This window comes from Setaria viridis, chromosome 4 (genome assembly GCF_005286985.2).
Source record: "Setaria viridis chromosome 4, Setaria_viridis_v4.0, whole genome shotgun sequence".
Classification (NCBI taxonomy): domain Eukaryota; kingdom Viridiplantae; phylum Streptophyta; class Magnoliopsida; order Poales; family Poaceae; genus Setaria; species Setaria viridis.
Genome location: NC_048266.2, coordinates 32688561 through 32708334, shown reverse-complemented (window position 1 = coordinate 32708334; position 19774 = coordinate 32688561). Strand labels below are relative to the sequence as shown.

General features: G+C 46.6%; 3 protein-coding genes and 1 long non-coding RNA gene across 11 annotated transcripts; all 4 read left to right on the top strand.

Moving 5' to 3' along the window:
* Positions 1-266: 266 nt before the first annotated feature.
* On the top strand, positions 267-2281 carry LOC117853272 (uncharacterized). 2 transcript variants are annotated; one of them, XR_011897953.1, is made up of 3 exons: positions 267-1557; positions 1881-1915; positions 1991-2281. It is a non-coding gene; the product is annotated as an uncharacterized lncRNA (long non-coding RNA). The 2 variants fall into 2 exon arrangements; XR_011897952.1 differs by having other exon boundaries at positions 1881-2281.
* An 862-nt stretch (positions 2282-3143) lies between these two features.
* LOC117853639 (probable F-box protein At4g22165) lies at positions 3144-4791 on the top strand. The gene is given in 2 exon segments (XM_072293478.1): positions 3144-3797; positions 3799-4791. Coding segments are annotated over 2 exon segments (837 nt in total). The 3' UTR covers positions 3982-4791.
* Positions 4792-4976: 185 nt separating this feature from the next.
* On the top strand, positions 4977-8983 carry LOC117852809 (subtilisin-like serine-protease S). 2 transcript variants are annotated; one of them, XM_034735087.2, is made up of 11 exons: positions 4977-5363; positions 5503-5606; positions 5707-5804; positions 5925-6083; positions 6472-6589; positions 6664-7198; positions 7288-7382; positions 7463-7705; positions 7777-7891; positions 7983-8169; positions 8239-8983. In XM_034735087.2, exons 1-11 carry the CDS (start codon positions 5277-5279, stop codon positions 8799-8801), a joined length of 2304 nt encoding a protein of 767 aa, XP_034590978.1. In that variant the 5' UTR covers positions 4977-5276; the 3' UTR covers positions 8802-8983. The 2 variants fall into 2 exon arrangements, with proteins under 2 accessions (XP_034590978.1, XP_072149351.1); XM_072293250.1 differs by having other exon boundaries at positions 4977-5804.
* A 481-nt stretch (positions 8984-9464) lies between these two features.
* Positions 9465-15844, top strand: LOC117852808 (cellulose synthase A catalytic subunit 5 [UDP-forming]). Of its 6 annotated transcripts, none has more exons than XM_034735082.2 (14): positions 9465-10082; positions 10621-10819; positions 10908-11104; positions 11184-11250; positions 11337-11511; positions 11629-11895; positions 12012-12357; positions 12709-12846; positions 13361-13486; positions 13592-13804; positions 13893-14154; positions 14240-14433; positions 14581-14931; positions 15031-15844. In XM_034735082.2, exons 1-14 carry the CDS (start codon positions 10002-10004, stop codon positions 15613-15615), a joined length of 3201 nt encoding a protein of 1066 aa, XP_034590973.1. In that variant the 5' UTR covers positions 9465-10001; the 3' UTR covers positions 15616-15844. The 6 variants fall into 6 exon arrangements, with proteins under 6 accessions (XP_034590973.1, XP_034590974.1, XP_034590972.1 ...); XM_034735083.2 differs by having other exon boundaries at positions 11184-11259; positions 14261-14433; XM_034735081.2 differs by having other exon boundaries at positions 11184-11259; positions 14246-14433.
* The last annotated feature ends 3930 nt before the right edge of the window (positions 15845-19774 follow it).

Here is a 19774-nt window from a genome sequence, read left to right as displayed (position 1 = left end):
GTGGTGGCGGGCGAGACGGCGGCGAGGGTCGGAGGCAGGAGCCGCCGGCCGGGGCGGCGGGAGACAACCGGATGGGCGGGGTTGGCGGCGGGGGCAGTGAGTTGCATTGGTTAGTGGTGGGCGGAGCGGCGGCGGCGTTGGGTGGGTGGGGTGGTAAGGCGGCGAAAGCCGCGAGTGGAGAAAGAGGAGGGGAGGGTGCGGCGGGGCAGCCGCGGCGACGGCCGAGACCCCAGCGGCTGCGAGGGCAGACGGCGCGATGGGGCGGTGCGGGGGCAGTGGTGGAGGGCCGTGCCGGCCGCTGGAGACGGAAGAGAAGAGAGGAGAAGCTGAGCCTCTGGTGGGCTCTATCTTCCGTTCTAGAGCAATGCAGGTTTGCAGTACAGATACTCTTCGGCCCGTTTGGATACTTCTGCACCTATCACATTGGATGTTTGATGCTAATTAAGAGTATTAAATATATGCTAATTACAAAACTAATTGCACAGATGGAGTCTAATTAGTGAGACGAATCTATTAAGCCTAATTAGTCCATGATTTGACAATGTGGTGCTACAGTAACCATTTGCTAATGATGGATTAATTAGGCTTAATAGATTCGTCTCGCGAATTAGCACAGGGATCCTGTAATTAGTTTTATAATTAACTCATGTTTAGTCCTCCTAATTAGCATCCGAACATTCGATGTGACACCGCTAAAGTTTAGCACCTAGTATCAAACAGCCTCTTGAGCTAAGCTTCATGTGACAATAGATCTGAAATATATCTTCCAGGAGTTCAGTTAAGGTTGTTGAGTCATCAGTTCTCCGTAATAAAACTATTGTGTTTTTCAGCTTATACTTTTATATCATTAAAACTGTTGCGGGGGAGGGGGGAAGCTGTGCCTAGACCACCATAGCTTGTTTCTGCTCAAATTTTAATTACAAGTCAATCGCATTAAAATAAGATGCTTATAGGGAATCATGCAATTGGCATATTCTCTACGGAAGGTTTGCTGATTACCTTACTGCAATCCTTAACCACAGTGGAGGAATTGCAAGCTCTGTACAGTTTTGTTAATTCTATTGCAAAAATATTGAAATTTGCTTTGTTTACTTGCAATCCAATTAGGTGAGGATTTTTGAAATGAATACATGATGTGGAATTATTGGTCTTCATCTGTTGCAGCAGGAAGTGGCAACAGTCTATCCGGTTATTAATCTTCAATTTCAGGGTTGAAATCTATTCACGAATTCCCTCCTACAAGGTGCAACATGATTGTTAGGAGCAGTCTACAGTTTGTTCTATGACGCTTTCATAATCTATTTTTGCTCTGTTATTAAGAAATGTCTTTGACTAAGGTTGCAGCTTGCACCTGTCCATTCATTGTTCCTGTTTCTGTAGAAGTCAGCCATTAAGTGCATATTTTCTCCAATCTTCTGTGCAGGTATCCAATTTGATATGTGAAGCTGAACTAGACGAGCATACTATTACGAGAGGTCAGGGACTTCTGGACAGTAGGAGCATGCTGTTAATATTGGCATTGTGGTCTGGTACTATTTCCCCTATTTTCCAAGAGAGGTAATTTTTTGCGCCAATATAGCTCATGAGTTGGTTTCATCATTTCTTAGTACATTATGAGAAAGAATATTCCTGGTTCAAGTTAAGTGAGATATGTATTTAACCAACTGGACCAATTTCTTCCTATTTTAGAATCATATACGCAATTACATTTGCTTCAAATATAGGAAAAATAAACTACTTTAATTTTATCTTGCTTTCATTTATGCTACTATACTTCACTGCTCCTTTGATGCTACGATATTAGAATTCTGTTATCTGAATTTTTGTAAGTCTCAATCTTCAGGGCACTATTTAAATACATTGTTTGTTTTCATTTGTAGTTGGCTGCTTCACAGTTACTTCAGAAATGCTGTAGGTAATCTAGTCTTTTAATGTTTAATAGTGCTTGTTTCCTTATTGTAAAGTGACTAACAAAACTGTATAGTTACAGTTTGTGCTGCTCATTCTTGATGTTTGGATGCAACCAAGCAGACAAAAATCTATGGGATCACATATCAAGCTACTCCAGGCTGCAGCAAAAGCACAATCAAAAGACATTGTGCCCCTTCAGAAACTGATCTTTGAATTTTTTTTATTGGGGCTAAATTGTTAACTGTACAGTATGTTGAAAGTTTGTATCCCCCTAGTGTTACTTATATACCTTGCAGAACTGCTAAAACATATTTTAGGCAGTGATTTGTCAACTTTAGCCACAATGACAGCAAGCTAGAAGATTTGCTCATGTTTTGGCAAATGACTCGAACAAAGAAGCAGCAACAGTTTTTTGTGAATTGCCTATTCAAGTGGTGCTGACTTTGCATACAGACCTAATAATGTTTTGGTCTTTTAGATGACATGCAGTCCAACCAGTGAGGATAAAAAATATTTTTTTGTTCATTAGGGCTTTTGATCATGAACCAACATAAGGTAATCTGTCACTTACGCAGTGACATTTCATTTTTGAAGCTAAAGTAGATATGCTTCAGTTTGGTCCATGCAGATGCAGTAGATATTTTACTACAGGTAAAAGTGACCCTCACATTTGCACTTGATTCACACAATGGCTACCTTGAACAGGGCTTGATTCGTGGTTGTTCTGTTTAGAAAAAGAGATCGTCGATCTCCGCGACAATCGCACATCCTTGCATTGTTCAACCTGTTACAAAATTTTCATGCAAGTTATATGAACTGAAGCCGATCCGATGTGGCCACTGTGTTTCTCCTGAGCAAAGCCACCCCCATAATTGTTCAATTTCAAATACCACCTCAAACCGGACGGTCATTAGCATTTGTAGTACATAACTATTGATTAGTTACTAATTGTGTCATTAGTAGTAACATAACTATTGATTAGGAGTAGTTACTGTGTCATTAGTAGTATGATGGATTCTCAGCAGGCACGTAAAATTGGCGCGCCAGCGGCGCGCCCCCGACTCTAGTAAATCCAGTAACGGCAGCGGCGGCGCCGGCCGATGAGTTCCACCAAAGCACGGATTTTTTTCCCAATCCCCTTTCGAGGTAGCCTAGGGGGTAGGTTGAGCTCCTCGATCCACCCACAAAATAATCCGCCGCCGGCGGCTCGCGCCCGGCCCTGGGCGCATACCATGGCGACGTTGTACCCGGATTGGGCGGGCCTTCCCCAGGAGATGGTGGCGACGGTGATGCGGGCGCTGGACATCCCTGACCTGTTCCGCGCCGGCACCGTCTGCTCCTCCTGGTACGCCGCCTACTCCGACGTCCGCCGCGTCCGCATCCCCATCACGGACGCGGCACCATGCCTCCTCTACTCGGCTCGCGACAACGGCGACGCCAGCGACGCCACGCTCTACAGCCCCTCGAGCGGCGGCAAGGCGTTCAAGGTCCGCCTGCCGGACCCGCCGCTGGGCAGCCGCGCGCTGGTCGGGTCCTCGCACGGCTGGCTCGCCGCAGCCGACGAGGCGTCCAACCTCCACCTCGTCAACCCCCTGACGGGCGCGCAGGTCGCGCTCCCGCCCGTCATGGCGCTCTACCATGTCGAGAGCTCTGTGGATGAACAGGGGAGTCTCGAATACAGCGTCCAGGAGGGCGAGGACCCCGACGACCCGGTTCGGTACCCGGCACAGAAGCTGCGCCTGTTCTTGTACTACAAGGTGGCCATGTCCTGCAGCCCCTCCAAGGTGAGGGACCGCATCGTCCTGCTCCTGCACCGACCGGATGGTCAGATATCCTTTGCCCACATCGGCGACGATAAGTGGACTCAGATCACCGACCCAAACTCTCAAATGGGACAGCGGCTACCGCGACGCTCTCTACAACAAGAACGACGGATTGTTCTGCGTGCTAAGCTTCGATGGCTCTATGCTTACCTTGGATCTGAGCGACCCTTCTTCTCCGGTCGCAAAGGATATTGTGCTGGCGGCGGACCGTTGGTTTTTCAGTTTTCACAGCGCCAAGCGTGTGTGACCATCGTGAAAGGTGAAACCCACACAGGGCTAAGCGGTAAAGCAAGCCGGCCGCCGTGGCGTGCACTCAGTAAAGCAGCCAAAGAGTTCAAATAGAGCCTCATACATACGTGCCTCTGGTACGGGATTAGGCTGCTTGGGTTGGATTAATTAATCATAGAGTGAGAGTCGAGAGCTTTGTTGAGCTTTAAGCTGACAAATCAGGAGCCCAGAGGGGTTCTGTTCCTCAGGTTGAGCACGCAGGAAATCTGCGCGCAAAGTTTTACCATGGTGCGATGCGATCACACGATGATCGGCTCAGCTGCCACTTGCCTTTGCACCCTGACGTGGCCCGTGGCCGCAACGAGTAAATAAAGAAAGAAATAAAATAACGGTTACCTGGTTAAAAAACAAGCTAGCAGTGAAAGGTGCCGTCACGGCAAAGGTAAAAAGAGGAGGTGCTACCTTTGGTCGCTGGCACAAGTGCCCATCCATGGCCAAGTGCGTGGCTTGGCTACCGGCACCCAGATAGAGGTGGACACACTGTTCCTAGACGGATAGAGACGTCGTCTTGAGAGGCATCCGCGCTTTATCAGAAAGGAACCGTGCCCGTTGGGGTTGGATTTGATGCTGCACTGTGTTTTATACATACAGGATACTAAAGCAACCATGAGTACCCTCTGCAGTGTATATTGTATCAGTGTATAATACTGTTAACTTGACTAGATGTATACACAGGTTAAAATAAAGCATGTACCATAAGTTACAGTTAATTTCTCTTACAAAAGTGAAGGTAAAAACAGATCCAAGTCTGACAGAAAGATACTCCTTGTATCCCTTTATTTTTCTGTATAGGCAGTAGGCACAGCCAAGATTGGATATATACTATTATACCCCATATCTACAGGTATATCTACGAAAGCAGCCATTCTACATGTTCATGTATCCCCAAGATCGGATACCCTATTTGTCATGCTCTCAGTAGCTAAGCCTCCATGGTTCCCATAGACCCATACCGCATCATGACGCTTTCAACACCCTTGACTTCATTTATGTAAACTTGTTGCCATCTTGTCCACAACTGCGAGTGGCAGGGACGAGGAAAAGCGCAGTTAACGGACACCCATTCCTCCGGGATTCCTGTACAAAGCATTTAGAGATCTCAAGCTTTTATGCTGACAGGCATCCAGTAAGTTGGCAGCAGTTTCAGGAAGTTGCTGCTTCCATACAAAACTGGTCCTATACACTTGCCATCCAAACCGCAGTCCTTCCCTTTGCCTTCGTATCTGCGCACCTGTGTGCGTCTGCGAGTTTGTGATGGCTTCTTCTCCCGGCAGAGCCGTGTTCTTCCTCGTGCCCTTTCTGGTGCTACTAGGTGACCTCCACTGCTGTTCTGGTTCTCAGGTCTGTTTTGCCTACTCCGATGCACTCCATTGCTTCATTGGATTGTCTCCATGCTTGCTAACTCTTCTATGCCGGTCTCTTCATGAGTTCTTGAGGTCTTCCCATGGTGTAACCCTTTCCAAATGGATGTCAACTTCAGGTGTATGTGGTTTACATGGGCAAGGGGTTGCAGGGCGACAGTGATCTTCAACACGACACCAGGAGGCTTCACTACCAGATGCTGGCTGCTGTTCACGATGGAAGGTCCGTGGAAAAAAAATCATATCCATTCCTTAGCTGTCGATATCACTCTAGCTTCCAGTGGAGTTATAAGCTTGACTGGTTGCTTCGTCTCTCTCCACAGCTTGGAGAAGGCACAGGCATCGCATGTCTACACTTACAGCAGCGGTTTCCAAGGATTCGCGGCCAAACTGAACAAAGAACAAGCCATGAAATTAGCCGGTAATTTCGCCACACTTGGCTTTTACCTTTAGGAATATGCATGCAGCACTATAGTAAGTGAGTCCACTGGGTGATATGGCTGTGATGCCGAAAATCTAAATCTGATGTTCATTCCTTCAGAGATGCCTGGTGTCTTCTCGGTGTTCCCAAACACAAAGAGGAGACTGCACACCACCCATTCGTGGGATTTCATGGGCTTGTCCACCAATGCAGAGGGTGAGGTCCCTGGATTGTCTACCAAGAACCAGGAGAATGTCATTGTTGGGTTCATTGACACAGGTGAGTAGAACTGCAATAGCATGCTCAGTTCAAATTGCATCGACATCTTTAGGTCAGTGTGAATATTTGTTGTGTTCTTTCCATTGTAAGCATCACTGCACCAAAAACATTCTCTTCCATCAATAATTCCAGTTGTATGCTAGCCTACAAACTGACAAGACATATCAGTATTGCAACTTGCAATAGAATTTGTTTCTATGCCGAACAAGCATGCATATTTTCCTACAAAATGATGTTTGTGCTGTCATGCTCAACTTACACATCAAATGATTGTTTGGCCATAATGGTAGAAACAAAAAGGATGCCATCAGATTGACAGAATCATTTCTGTCAAAATCATGAGATGTTAGCTAGCCGTTTATTTATGCAAGTGTATGTACCTTCCCAGGAATTTGGCCAGAATCCCCTAGTTTCAGTGATCATGGGATGCCTCCAATTCCTAAAAGATGGAGAGGGCAATGCCAAAGAGGAGAGGCAAATTCACCATCTAATTTCACCTGTAACAGGTACACGCTTCAAAATTAACCCACAATATCCAGTATTGATCTTCTGAACTCACCCATCTACCCTGATACGATAGGAAGATCATAGGAGGTAGGTATTACCTCAATGGATACCAAACAGAAGAGGGCGATTCAAGTAAAAACGCCATCAAATTCATATCTCCAAGAGATAGCTCAGGGCATGGCAGCCATACTGCCTCAATAGCAGCTGGAAGATTTGTCAGAAACATGAATTATGGAGGTTTGGGCACAGGAGGAGGCCGGGGAGGAGCTCCCATGTCAAGGATTGCTGCCTATAAGGCCTGCTGGGATTCTGGATGTTACGATGTCGACATTCTTGCAGCATTTGATGATGCCATCAGAGATGGTGTTGACATTATATCTGTGTCTCTAGGCCCAGACTATCCTCAGGATGACTATTTCAGGGATGCCATATCCATCGGCTCATTCCATGCAACAAGCAATGGAATACTGGTTGTTTCTTCTGCAGGGAATGCTGGGAGACAGGGCTCAGCAACTAACCTTGCACCATGGATGCTCACAGTAGCTGCAGGAACAACCGATAGATCCTTTGTCTCATATATCAGACTGGAAAATGGCACCTTCATAATGGTAATTTTCATTCTTAAATGCCACCTTCAATCTTTATTTCTTATGCAATCTTAAGAATACCTTCTGAACATTGTTGTCTTGATGCAAAGGGTGAGAGCTTGAGTACGTACCACATGAAAACTTCTGTTAGAACTATTCCGGCTTCAGAAGCCAATGCGGGCTATTTCACCCCCTACCAATCCAGGTAAAGCAAAGAACAATCTTGAACGAAAATCTTGACTTAGATTATGAACAAACTGAATTTTTTGTGGCCTTTGCTGTTAGCTTTTGTCTGGACAGCTCTTTAAATAGGACCAAGGCCAGAGGAAAGATTCTTATTTGCCGCCGTACTGGAGGCTCCTCTGAATCTCGCCTATCAACGAGTATGATTGTTAAGGAAGCTGGTGCAGCTGGGATGATTCTCATTGATGAGATGGGGGATCATGTTGCTACTCACTTTGCTGTTCCTGGAACTGCTGTTGGGAAAGAAATGGGTGACAAAATTCTTTCTTACATCAAGAGTACGAGGTTGTTAACGCTTACTATAGAAAGTGCAATTTATTAGTATGCCAGTCTTTTCTCTAAAATTAATTTTGCAGGCATGCCAGTACAAAGATCTTGCCAGCAAAGACGATCATAAGGTTGAGATATGGACCACGGGTAGCAGCATTCTCTTCAAGAGGTCCAAGTTCATTAACACCTGAGATTCTCAAGGTAACCAGTACTAAACTGCTGGATAGACGAACCTAGGTGATAAATTGACTGACATATTCATTACTTTCTTCTCCATGTATGCATTTTGTAGCCGGATGTCGCTGCTCCTGGGCTGAACATCTTGGCAGCTTGGTCTCCTGCTAAGAAGAACATGCACTTCAATATTCTATCAGGAACTTCCATGGCATGTCCTCATGTCACAGGAATAGCGGCACTAGTCAAAAGTGTATATCCATCATGGAATCCTTCAGCCATCAAATCAGCAATCATGACAACAGGTATCACTGGATAACCAGATTCAGAAGATAAACTAGTGCTACAACCAATCTGATGAATATCATTTGCAGCAACTGTACTGGATAAGAAAAGAAGAACCATAGCCACGGACCCTGATGGAAAGGCTGCAACCCCCTTCGACTTCGGCTCGGGTTTCATGGATCCCATCAAAGCTCTGAACCCAGGGGTCATATTTGATGCACAACCTGAAGATTACAGGTCATTCTTATGTGCTATAAGCCATGACGACCACTCCTTGCATCTAATAACCGGAGACAACGGTACCTGCACCCACAGAACCTCCTCTTCTGCTACTGCTCTGAACTACCCATCAATTACCATACCACACCTGAAGAGGAGCTACTCAGTTACTCGAACTATGACAAATGTGGGCAATCCAAGGAGCATTTACCGTGCTGTGGTGTCTGCTCCTCGAGGCATCAACGTAACAGTGACACCAGAAGTTTTAAACTTTGAGAACTACGGTGCAAAGAAGACTTTCACAGTTAGCTTCCATGTGAATGTGCCTCCTCGAGGTTATGTTTTCGGCTCTTTATCTTGGCATGGAAACGGAAGAGGTGCTCATCTGACGATGCCCTTGGTAGTGAAAGTTCAAACTTCTGACAAGGCTTGATTTGAGTTGATCAACTAGTCAGGTACTTGAAAGAGGTTGCTAGATTTAGGCTACAACTACAGTGTAAAGAGGTAGAACTGATTAGATGAAAAGCTAACCGCAATCAATTTGTATTAGTGGCATTTGATTTGTAAATGTGTTGGCTAGAATGCAACCACCTCCAGAACAGGATTTTTTTTTCATGATGATTTGTGTAAGATTTGTGGATCGATCCCTACCATTTATTTCGTGCCTAAAAGCAAGGAGTTGCTGAATTTAACGACATCATGGAATTAACACCCCAGGCTTCATCCAACCAGGATCCTGCTCCTAATGAATAATCACGGATCCGACAGATTACTCCTGAACTCCAGCCGGTGCAGCATGCAGGATTGCTCCTACCTCCTAGCACCAAAACTTGGTCTCCCCAATGAAGGAAGTACTCTGAGGAATGCAGAGATCGCTGGAGGTCGGACTTACCTGTCCCCTCACTCCGTCGCAAAGCCGCCGCCGCCGTCCACCTCGTCGCCGCACGCCCCTTCGCCGATGTGCCGCCCGAACAACCGACGCCCGAAGCCGAAGGTGTCTTGGGCCGAAACGGCCGGTAGAGGACGGGAAGGCCCAAAACCGGCCCATCTACTCTTTTCATCAACCTATCTTCGCCATTCTCTCCCCATCTATCAATCAGGCGGCCACCGGCCACCGCCCGCCGAGCGTCTCCCCTTCCGATTACCATCGTCGCCGATATGCCACAGCAGAGGAGAGGTAGACCAGTAGAGCTGTATGCGCGTGGTCCATGGCCAAGCTCGGGCATCCTCCACGGCTGCCGCATTGGCGTATTGCATATGGTTGTGGGACTGGAAAAGGGGTTGCGTGCGGGGCGACGAGAGTCCGAGGGCGCGGAGGAGGACGCGGTAGAAGAAGAATGGGGGCGGAGGCGGACGCGGGGAAGTCGGGTGGTGGAGGTGCCGATGGACCCGGCGCGGCGATCGTTGGGGAGAGCGGGAGAGATTCTCGCGGAGGTGCGGATTTGCCATTTGCGGGTGCGAGGCGCTGGAGAGGAAGGAGAGGTGGGGTTTGACGCGCGGTGCGCCTGCGGCGGCGCGGGTTTCTCGGGTGAGGGGTGCTAATTTGGGGCTGGCGCGAAGACGGGGACCGAGCTCGGTTGGTTGGGCAGTGCTGGCGTAGAGGCGGAGGCGGGGGCGGGGCCGCGTCGGACGGATGGACGCTGGAGGGCTCGGATTCCTCGTCGCGGGCTCCCGGCGCGAGTTCGTCGTCCTCAACGTCGACGATTTCTCCAAGGTAGGCCTCCTGCCGTTGTGCCGAGGAACTTATTTTTTACCGTATTTTGGCCTGTTTCCAGAGTATATGCCGATATGCGGGTTGTTCGCGTCAATTCGAACACGAATTTCTATCATTATATGGAGAATAACTTCGCTGGATTTGAATTGTGGGCTATTTTTTTTTCCTCCAGCGCGCCCGTTGAGCTAATTTAGCTTTTCCATGTTTTGTATTGACTGTAATACATTTTTCTTGTTGTCACCATGTTAATTTGGCATTCTCTTTCCTGTTACAGTAAATTTCGCTTAGGGTGTGGATGTTTTAGCTGTTTGTAATATTGTGGGGGAAAATGCCAGGGGTGAAAGAAATGGAGCAGCAGCATTGTTTTACTGCATTTCATATTGATTTAATTTTACCTGTTTTTGTCACTTGAACATGTTAGTGTGTAGGCTACTAAGGTCTTGCATAGTTGCATATGGCCAGCAAACCATATTTTGTAATCAGGCTTTCCTGAAGTTCTCACTTTACTTCTATTCGTGTTGATGTCATGGCGTTGCAGCAAGGATCTTCACAAGGCTGTCCAGACTACATCTGTCAGATATGCGGAGATGATATTGACATACTACAAGAAGAAAATGAGTATTTCGTCGCATGCAATGAGTGTGCTTTCCCTGTTTGCCGTACTTGTTATGAGTATGAGCGTCAGGAGGGCTCACAAGTATGCCCTCGGTGCAAGACCCGGTACAAACGCCACAAAGGTGTGCCTTTTGCTCCTTGACCTTGTCTGAGTTTGTCATCTTTGTTATTATCCAATTTGAGAAAGTAAAAGAGTGTTGCATCTGTTAGGTAGTCCTCGAGTCCATGGAGATGAGGAAGAAGAAGGTTCAGATGACATTGAGAGTGAGTTTGCTTCCAGTATAGCTGGAAGATCAAGTACAGTGCATCCATACCGTGTCTCAGTTGCAGAAAGCTCCATCAACTCATGGGACATCGATAGTGTCAGTATTACAAATAGTGGAGCAAGTGTCCATTTCTACGAAGAGGTAATGAACCTTGAAATCCCAAACTGTCTGCCACTGATTCTAGTTATACAGGTACTGAAGTCTGTGCTTGCTTTTGCAGCATGTAGGAACTCCAACAAATCATCATGCTCTTGTTGTGCACCCTAACACTGGAGAGATTATGCGATGTAATCCTTGTATGCTTCCCTTTCAACTAGCCTTGCTTTAATTTTCCTGTCCTACATCAATATCTTACACTTTCTCGCCTTCTTAGTAAGAACAAGACCAATAAATCCCAATAGAGACCTGGCTCTTTACGGCTATGGATCTGTCGCCTGGAAGAACAGAGTTGAGTGGAAAAGAAAGCAACAGCACAAAATGCAAAAAGTTTCATCTGATGGTGAAGGATCTGACCTGAATGATTTTGACAGCGATCGCGATACTCCCAGGTGAGCGTATACTGTATTAGTAACATCAGCAACCGCAGAAGAGTGTATAATGTTGTGCTAGTCTTTTCAAAAAAAAAATACTTGTTTTCTTTCTGACGAGTGTCTAATACATTCTAGGTGTGCTGAAAGCAAGCAACAACTATCAAGGAAGTTGCCTATTCCATCTAGCAAAATAAACCCTTACAGGATTGTAATCATTTTGCGGCTGGCCATTCTTGCCTTATTTTTCCATTATCGGATTCTGAATCCTGTTCATGATGCTTACTGGTTGTGGTTGACTTCAGTTATCTGTGAAATTTGGTTTGCTTTTTCATGGATTTTGGACCAATTTCCCAAGTGGTACCCAATAAAAAGAGAAACATACTTAGATCGATTATCATTAAGGTAAATTATCTATCTAAACTTCATATATAGTCATTACTTATCTAAACTTCAGATATAGTCATAGAAGCAATTACACTTTATCTAATTTGTAAAAGTTTGCCCCTTCGCTCCCTTAGGTACGAGAAGGAAGGAAAACCATCAGAGCTGGCCCCAATTGATATATTTGTCAGTACAGTTGATCCGATGAAGGAACCTCCTTTAATCACTGCAAACACAGTTTTGTCCATATTGGCTGTGGACTATCCTGTTGATAAAGTTTGTTGCTATGTGTCGGATGATGGAGCTGAAATGCTTACTTTTGAAGCACTTACGGAAACATGTCTATTTGCACGAAAGTGGGTCCCTTTCTGTAAGAAGCACAAAATTGAGCCTCGGGCTCCTGAATGGTATTTTGCTCAGAAAATTGACTATCTAAGAGAAAAAGTTCATCCGGAGTTTGTTCGAGAACGTCGGGCAATGAAGGTTAGTTCATATGACAGACTAGGAAGCAAGACTATTTGGACTTGTTCAGTAGGCTTTTTTTTTGTTCTGACTCACTGGGCCCTTGCTAAGATGAGACTCTACTTAACATCATGCACATCATCAGTACATCCATATGCGTGCTAATGAACAGGAAACATTGAGATTTGCAAGAGTATGAATATCAAATGATGCAAGCTTACTTTTATGTTGTCTGTTCTGCTACTGACAATGACAATTTATGTACAAGCATTCTTGTGACAGGCACTTGCTGCACTTTGTCTATGCAACCTTTATAATGTTGTTTTTGCAACTAATTTAGACTATTTAACCTGCATTTTGGTTTTCATACAGAGAGAATATGAAGAATTTAAGGTTCGTATAAATGCGGTGGTTGCTAATTCACATAAAGTTCCCGAGGGAGGATGGTCCCTGCCAGAAGGAGGTCCGTGGCATGGAAATAATGTTCGAGACCATGCCGGAATGGTTCAGGTTGGGTGCTCTATTTGTCTCTAACAGGCATCTTTTTAGAACTGCATTTACTTTCCATTTTTATTTCTTGATGCACTTTGTTATGTTTCTTTCTTGCCAAACTTTTTGGAGCCTTGAATTTCCATAGCAAAAAATTTTACGGCCCTGCTTGCGCCCGGACGTCTAACGCTCCGTTGCAACATCAAAACAAAGCATCTGCAACATAAAAAATGTATAGTTGCAACATTGAAAAAATGCGAAAAAATGACTATGTCGTTCGACTCTAGGATAGAAAATTCCCGCCGCAACATGAACCCTATGTTTCATGCAACATTCACTATGAAACATGCGGAAACAATAATTGCAACATTGATGTCTAACTATTGGAACATACGTTGAGCCGTCCGTTTTTAAAAAAAAATCCGGACGTCTGTTCTGTAGCATTACCGAAATTTTTTTACCAAACATGATCCCTGTTATTTTATTGTGTAATATTAAATTACTCTTCTTATATTTGTTGTGATGTTGTCACCAGGTCATCACTGGCCATGATTGTGTCATGGATGATGCTGGAAATAAGTTGCCTTGGTTGATTTATGTTTCTCGAGAGAAAAGGCCTGGATATGATCACCATAAAAAGGCCGGTGCCTTGAATGCATTGGTAATGTATAGTGTTCTACACATGTCTTTCCTTTGAGAAAGACCATTCATATGAGGTTGCTCTATCAGTTGCTTCCTCCAACTAACAATCTGATCTTTTTTTTAGCTGCGAACGTCAGCAGTTCTCTCAAATGCACCTTTTGTCCTGAATGTGGATTGTGACCACTACATGAACAATAGCAAAGCACTACGGGAGGCAATGTGTTTCCTAATGGACCCAGTTTTGGGAGAGAAAATTTGTTACGTTCAGTTTCCACAGAGATTTGATGGCATTGATCGACACGATAGATATTCAAACCACAATGTTGTGTTTTTTGATGTAAGTATGGTATGAATTCATCCTAACTTTATCTGGAAGATACAGAAGCTGATATTCTGAGCATGTTTCTGTCTACTTTTCCATACAGATTAATATGAAAGGTCTTGATGGGATCCAAGGACCAATATATGTCGGGACAGGTTGTGTTTTCAGAAGGCATGCTTTGTATGGATATGATGCCCCAACTGCAACAAAGCCTCCCAGCAAGACATGCAACTGCTGGCCTATGTCATGCTGCTTGTGCTGTGGATCAAAAAGAAAATGTTTGAAAGCTAAGAAAAAGCAAGAAAACCAAAAGAAAATGAAATGCAGGGATGCATCTAAGCAAGTACATCCTTTGGAAGTAACTGGTGAGTTGATTCTGTTCCCTTTTTTCTTTTTTTACATTTATGTTCTCTAAAGTATTTATGGAGATTGATTCCCATATCTCATAAGAAATAGGCGGAGAAAATGCAGCTCTGGTGCCTCAAGAAAAGTTTGAGAAGAGATTTGGGCAGTCACATGCATTTTTGGCTTCGACATTGCTAGAGAATGGTGAAGGTTGTCGCTTTGACATGCTCAAAAGTCTTGATGATTGCATCCATGTGCTAAGTTGCGGGTACGAGAATAAGACACAATGGGGGAAAGAGGTAACTTTGGCCCGTCCTGTCATTTTTTTTCCTTTTCTATGTAATTTTTCGTATCAGACTATTGCAGTTGTGTTGTGTCCTAGAAATAAAATAAAATTGCTACCTAACATCCAAAAATTCCTTAGCTAACTCAAAATATATATCTAGGTTGGTTGGATTTACGGATCTGTCACGGAGGATATCCTCACAGGCTTCAAGATGCATTGCCATGGTTGGCGATCTGTTTACTGCATGCCAAGGAGACCAGCATTCAAGGGATCAGCTCCTATCAATCTTACTGACCGTCTCCATCAAGTTCTAAGATGGGCACTTGGTTCTGTGGAGATCTTTCTTAGCAAGCACTGCCCTATATGGTATGGGTATCGATGTGGTCTGAAACCATTGGAGAGATTGTCATATATCAACTCTGTCATATATCCATGGACATCAATTCCGCTGATAATTTACTGTGCTTTGCCAGCATTTTGCCTCTTATCAGGGAAGTTTATGGTGCCTGAGGTACTGAACAGAACAATATTACCACTCTATTCTACTCTATTCTTGTTTCTACTAGTAGGTTATAAATGATGATACTTTTTTTCTCCTTTCCTTTTACAGATGAATATCTATTCGAGCATATTGTTCATAGCTCTATTTGTCTCCATAGCAGCTACCAGCATCCTTGAGATGCAGTGGGGTGGAGTCCGCATAGATGATTGGTGGAGAAATGAGCAGTTTTGGGTTATTGGTGGTGTCTCCTCGCATCTCTTTGCCCTGTGCCAAGGGCTTCTTAAAGTTCTTGGCGGTGTAGACACAAAGTTCAGGGTTACTCTGAAGGGAGGCGACACGAATGACTTCTCGGAGCTGTATGAGTTCAAGTGGACCTGGCTATTGGTTCCTCCAATGACATTGCTCTTGCTCAATGTCGTCGGAATCTTGGCCGGTGTATCCAAGGCAATCACGGATGGATACGAATCCTGGGGTCCGCTGCTCGGCAAGCTGTTCTTCTCCTTCTGGGTTATCCTCCATCTCCACCCGTTCCTCAAGGGCGTGATGGGCAAGCAGGACAGGGTGCCGACCATCATTGTTGTATTCTCGGTGCTATTAGCAGCCATATTCTCTCTTTTGTGGGTCCGTGTAAATCCGTTCACCGTAAAGTTTGATGGCCCGGTTCTAGAGGTCTGTGGCTTGGAATGTGAATGAGAAATAGAACATGCAGTTTAGGAAGTTTAGATTTTCTTTTTCACAGTGTTAGCGTAGTGGTATTCTTTCATTAGGTACTCCTTTCTTCTCATTCTTTGGTGATTACTGATTAGTATAGTAAAGCAATGTTTAGGGAGATATATGTTAGTAAAAAAGGAATGGAAAAAGGGAGAAGATAGTGCTGACATTGTAGATATTGACACAGGCTGAATAGACTTACATTTTGGTACGTTTTCCCGTGTGCACCTGTTAAGAGAACTATGCTTTTCAGCTGCGCGTTTCCAACTTTCAGTGTGACCGTGCTTTTCAGCTGCGCGTTTCAAATTTTGGTGGTAACTGGGTGGCAGTCCGAGTACATGAGGTCGGGTAAGTGCTTATTCCCCTCTCTTTTCATTTTTGTCAGCGTGGTCGTCTCTAGGCTCTTCCTGTTGATGTTTTGGTCCGTCTGTTGCCGGTTTTCTCCCACAACTGTTCCTGCTTTCTCATGTTTTCTGACTGCATCGTGCTTCGCAGCTCTCTTAGTTGGAAAAAGATATCGGATTACTAGTACGCATGCCAAGCTAGAATCAGACTATCAGGGGGCCTTCCCCGTATGTAGTTCCGTGCTGTCTGAGAGGCGGCTCGGAGGAGCCATCTGCTGGTTCATTTCCATCGAATCGAACCCATTCCTCCCTGCATCTTGTCCGTGGCCATTGACACGAACTCATCACCTAACCACTCTGTGGTTGTGCTGGCGGTGAACCACTGCACGTACCTTCCAAGCTGCGTGAGAACGGAGAGGAGTAGACGTGTTAATGTGCAGTTGAAGTGAGTTGATCCGATGTTAAGCGGCACTAAAGCCTGCCCGTACTCTTGCAGCGGCGAATCACTGCTAAAGTGTTACTCTTTTCGTTTTAAATTGTAGATCGTTTTAGTTTTTCTAGGTTCATAAATATTATTATACATCTAGACATGCAATGTAAATAGAGTATCTATCAATTTGGAGTTTTAAATTGTAGATCGTTTTGATTTTTCTAGGTTCATAAATATTATTATACATCTAGACATACAATATAAATAGAATATCTTTCAATTTGGAACGGATGGAGTAATAAAGTTAGCAGCTCACAGTTTTTGTGATTTGTACTGATGTCCCTTAAAAAAAAATGGGAAGTACAACTCCGGCACCCAGAAGACCCCCAAAATGTCCATGATTTGTTGCTGATAAAGTCAGTCACACTTAAGTTTCACTAAAAGGTACTTAATTTGCCTTCGTCCTAGGTTTGGTTGATGTAACAGTACGCCTAGTTACTCTATAACGTTGATTAATGACCATTAATGTGATCATAAAAGAGAACATATCAGTACCAGCAGCAGCTTTAGGCGCTTGGAGTGTCCTGGCCTCCAAGGTCTTACTAGCTTTAGTGGAGGGGGATAGCAAGTAGCTTTATTAGGTCCCCTTTGGAAGAGGGGGCTAAAGTTTAGCACCCCCACTTTAGCTCATTTTAGCCCCCAAGCTTCCCAAACAGGTGGGCTAAATTTGGTGGGCTAAACTTTAGCCCCCCACTAATCATTTAGTCACTTGGGGGTAGCTAAAATGGACTAAATGGATTAAAAAGTGGTCCCCCTCTACCACTTTCCCCCCTGCCCCCCTCCCCTCTCTCTCCTCCCCTCACTCTCTCTCTCTCCCCACTCCTTCGCCCGAATGCCGCCACCGCCGCCGGCCCCGCCCGCCCCCGCCGCCTCCGCGCCCGACCCTGCCCGGCCCCGCCGCCTCCGCGCCCGGCCCCGCCACCTCCGCCCGAACGCCGCCACCGCCGGCCCCGCCCGCCCCCGCCGCCTCCGCGCCCGACCCCACCCGGCCCCGCCGCCTCCGGCCGGCCCCGCCTGCCCCCGCGACCTCCGCTCGCCCGCCGCCTCCGCGCCCGGCCCTGCCCGTCCCCACCGCCTCCGCTCGCCCGCCCCCGTGGCCTCCGCGCCGGCCGATGACGTTCCCGTCGAGGTCCTGCTCCCACAGCCCGGTCAAGTCCTTGCGCACCACGACGTCGTCGTCGAGGAGCATCACCCGCCCAAGCTCAGGGAAGAACTGCTCAAGCAAACACGTCAGACCATGGCAAATGTTAGCACAACGTTCATCAAATTCGAAGTACGTGGCCTTTGCCTCCTTTGATTTTACCTTTGGGAGATGGATCTTGAAATAGTTCAGGAGCGAGAACGGCCACGCCGAGGAGGTAGCTGCCGTGCTTGCTCGATTGGAGCTGACAAGGAAGGAGTTGTGGAGGGGTAGAGGAGAGGAGATGAATGAGGGTAAAAAAGTCTTTTGGCAATCAAAGTGCTAAAGTTTAACCTCCTATCCAAACACCCCACAGTGCTAAAATTTAGCACTCTATTTGAGAGGGCTAAATTTTAGCCCAGGGCTAAACTTTAGCCCCTTCCTCCCAAACAGGGCCTTAGTCGAGGCAATTCACTATTTGACACCGGAATAACTGCTCGTTCTTTTTTTGAATTTTAAATTCTCTATTTGACACACTTTCGTTGCTTAACATCCGGGATCATTAAATACACTGCTAAAAGACGATTTTGCCACCGTACGCCTCTCCTCCCGTTCTCCCTCCTCTCCTCATGCATCCGAAATCCAAACCACCCAACAGAGGTGAATAAAAAAAAAGCAGGAGGAGCAACCCCCTTGTGCGCGTTCTCATCATCTTAATCCCGCGGATTCCCCGATGCCGAATTCGCGCACTGGAGATTTAATTGCGCCCCGCCCATTGCGGCTGCATCTGGATCTCGAGTTAATTACTGGGTTAGCTCTGCTTGATTCGGTTCGTGTCCGCGAAGCTACGAGCTCTTGGGATTGAATTGAGGCCTCCAGGATCGGAGTTGAGCCGTGGATTCAGTGCTTCCCTGCTTCCGGTTGCTAATTGGAGGCTGCTCAAACTCTGAGTGGTTGAGGGTCTGCTTGGCTTTCGACGACCATGCCTGTGTTAGTGATATCCGGTGTACACCAGCTGGTCGGGAGCCGTCAACGACCCGCCGGACCTCCACGCGAGCTCACATGAGTCGGCGCCGTGCGTGGCCACGGCGTCCCCGGTCCCCGTCGGTGGCGAGCTCGCAGCCTCGCACCGCCACGCGACGCGATCGTTGCTGGGGACCTGTCCTGCTTCTTCTTCCCTGTCAGTGGCGCCGCGCGCCATGGCTCACGACGAGCTCGGCGCACGGTGGCACGACCCATCTGACGAGCCGTGGACGGGGATGAGCCGTGGAGGGAGCCGCCCGGCGCGAACTCGAGGAAGAGCTGGCGCTCCCCGGCGGCGGCGCGAGGGGACCATCGGCGGGCGTGGGGAGGGGCGGGGACGGCCGCCGCGGCCGGAATAGAGCGGCGGGGAGGGGCGCGGCCGCCCCCCGCGGCGACGAGGAGGAACGGGGGAGGCGCGGCTGGGCCCGGGCGTCGGCGTGGAGGGTGGGACGGTCGACGGCGGCCGAGCGGAGGAGGCACGGCGGCGGGCCAGCACCTGGACGACGGCCTGGCCAGGAGCGAACGAGCCCGTGCGGCGTGGAGCAGACGAGGGAGAAGGGGAAGAAGGGTGACGGGGCTATGCAAAATCGTAGAACATTTAATATTTTAAACATTAAGAAAGAATCGGTAGTTTTTTCTAGCTTTAAATGAGATATTGCCTCCACGACTGTCCTGCGCTCTGCCCTCTGTGAGAGCCGATCGAGTAGTCGAAGAAGTCGTTAACTCTTTAAAACTACATGCAGGAAAGCTATAATTATAACTAAAAAAAGTTGAAGCTCAAACCGAGCGTTAGCGGTATGTTCGTTTCAAATTGTAGATTGTTTTGATTTTTTAAATATAATGTATTTTAGAAAATAAAATGATCTACAATTTAAAACAGAGACAACACTCAATATTAGGCAAACGATCAAGGCATCCACGTTTGGGGCGGCACCAGTGACTTAGGAGTACGCGTGGCCCGCCGTGCGCGCCGCTAGAGCTGATTGGCTTGATTGGGCAACAACTATTTGCAGGCATTCAGCTCAGCTAGAGCTGGGTTATGTTCGGCAGCTTACAGTTTTCTCCTATTCTTTTCTCCGGTATACGCGGTCAGCGTGGCTGTACAACACCCGCTCACTCTATACTGTCCCTTGATTCCAAAAATGAGGGAAGGCCGACGATGGA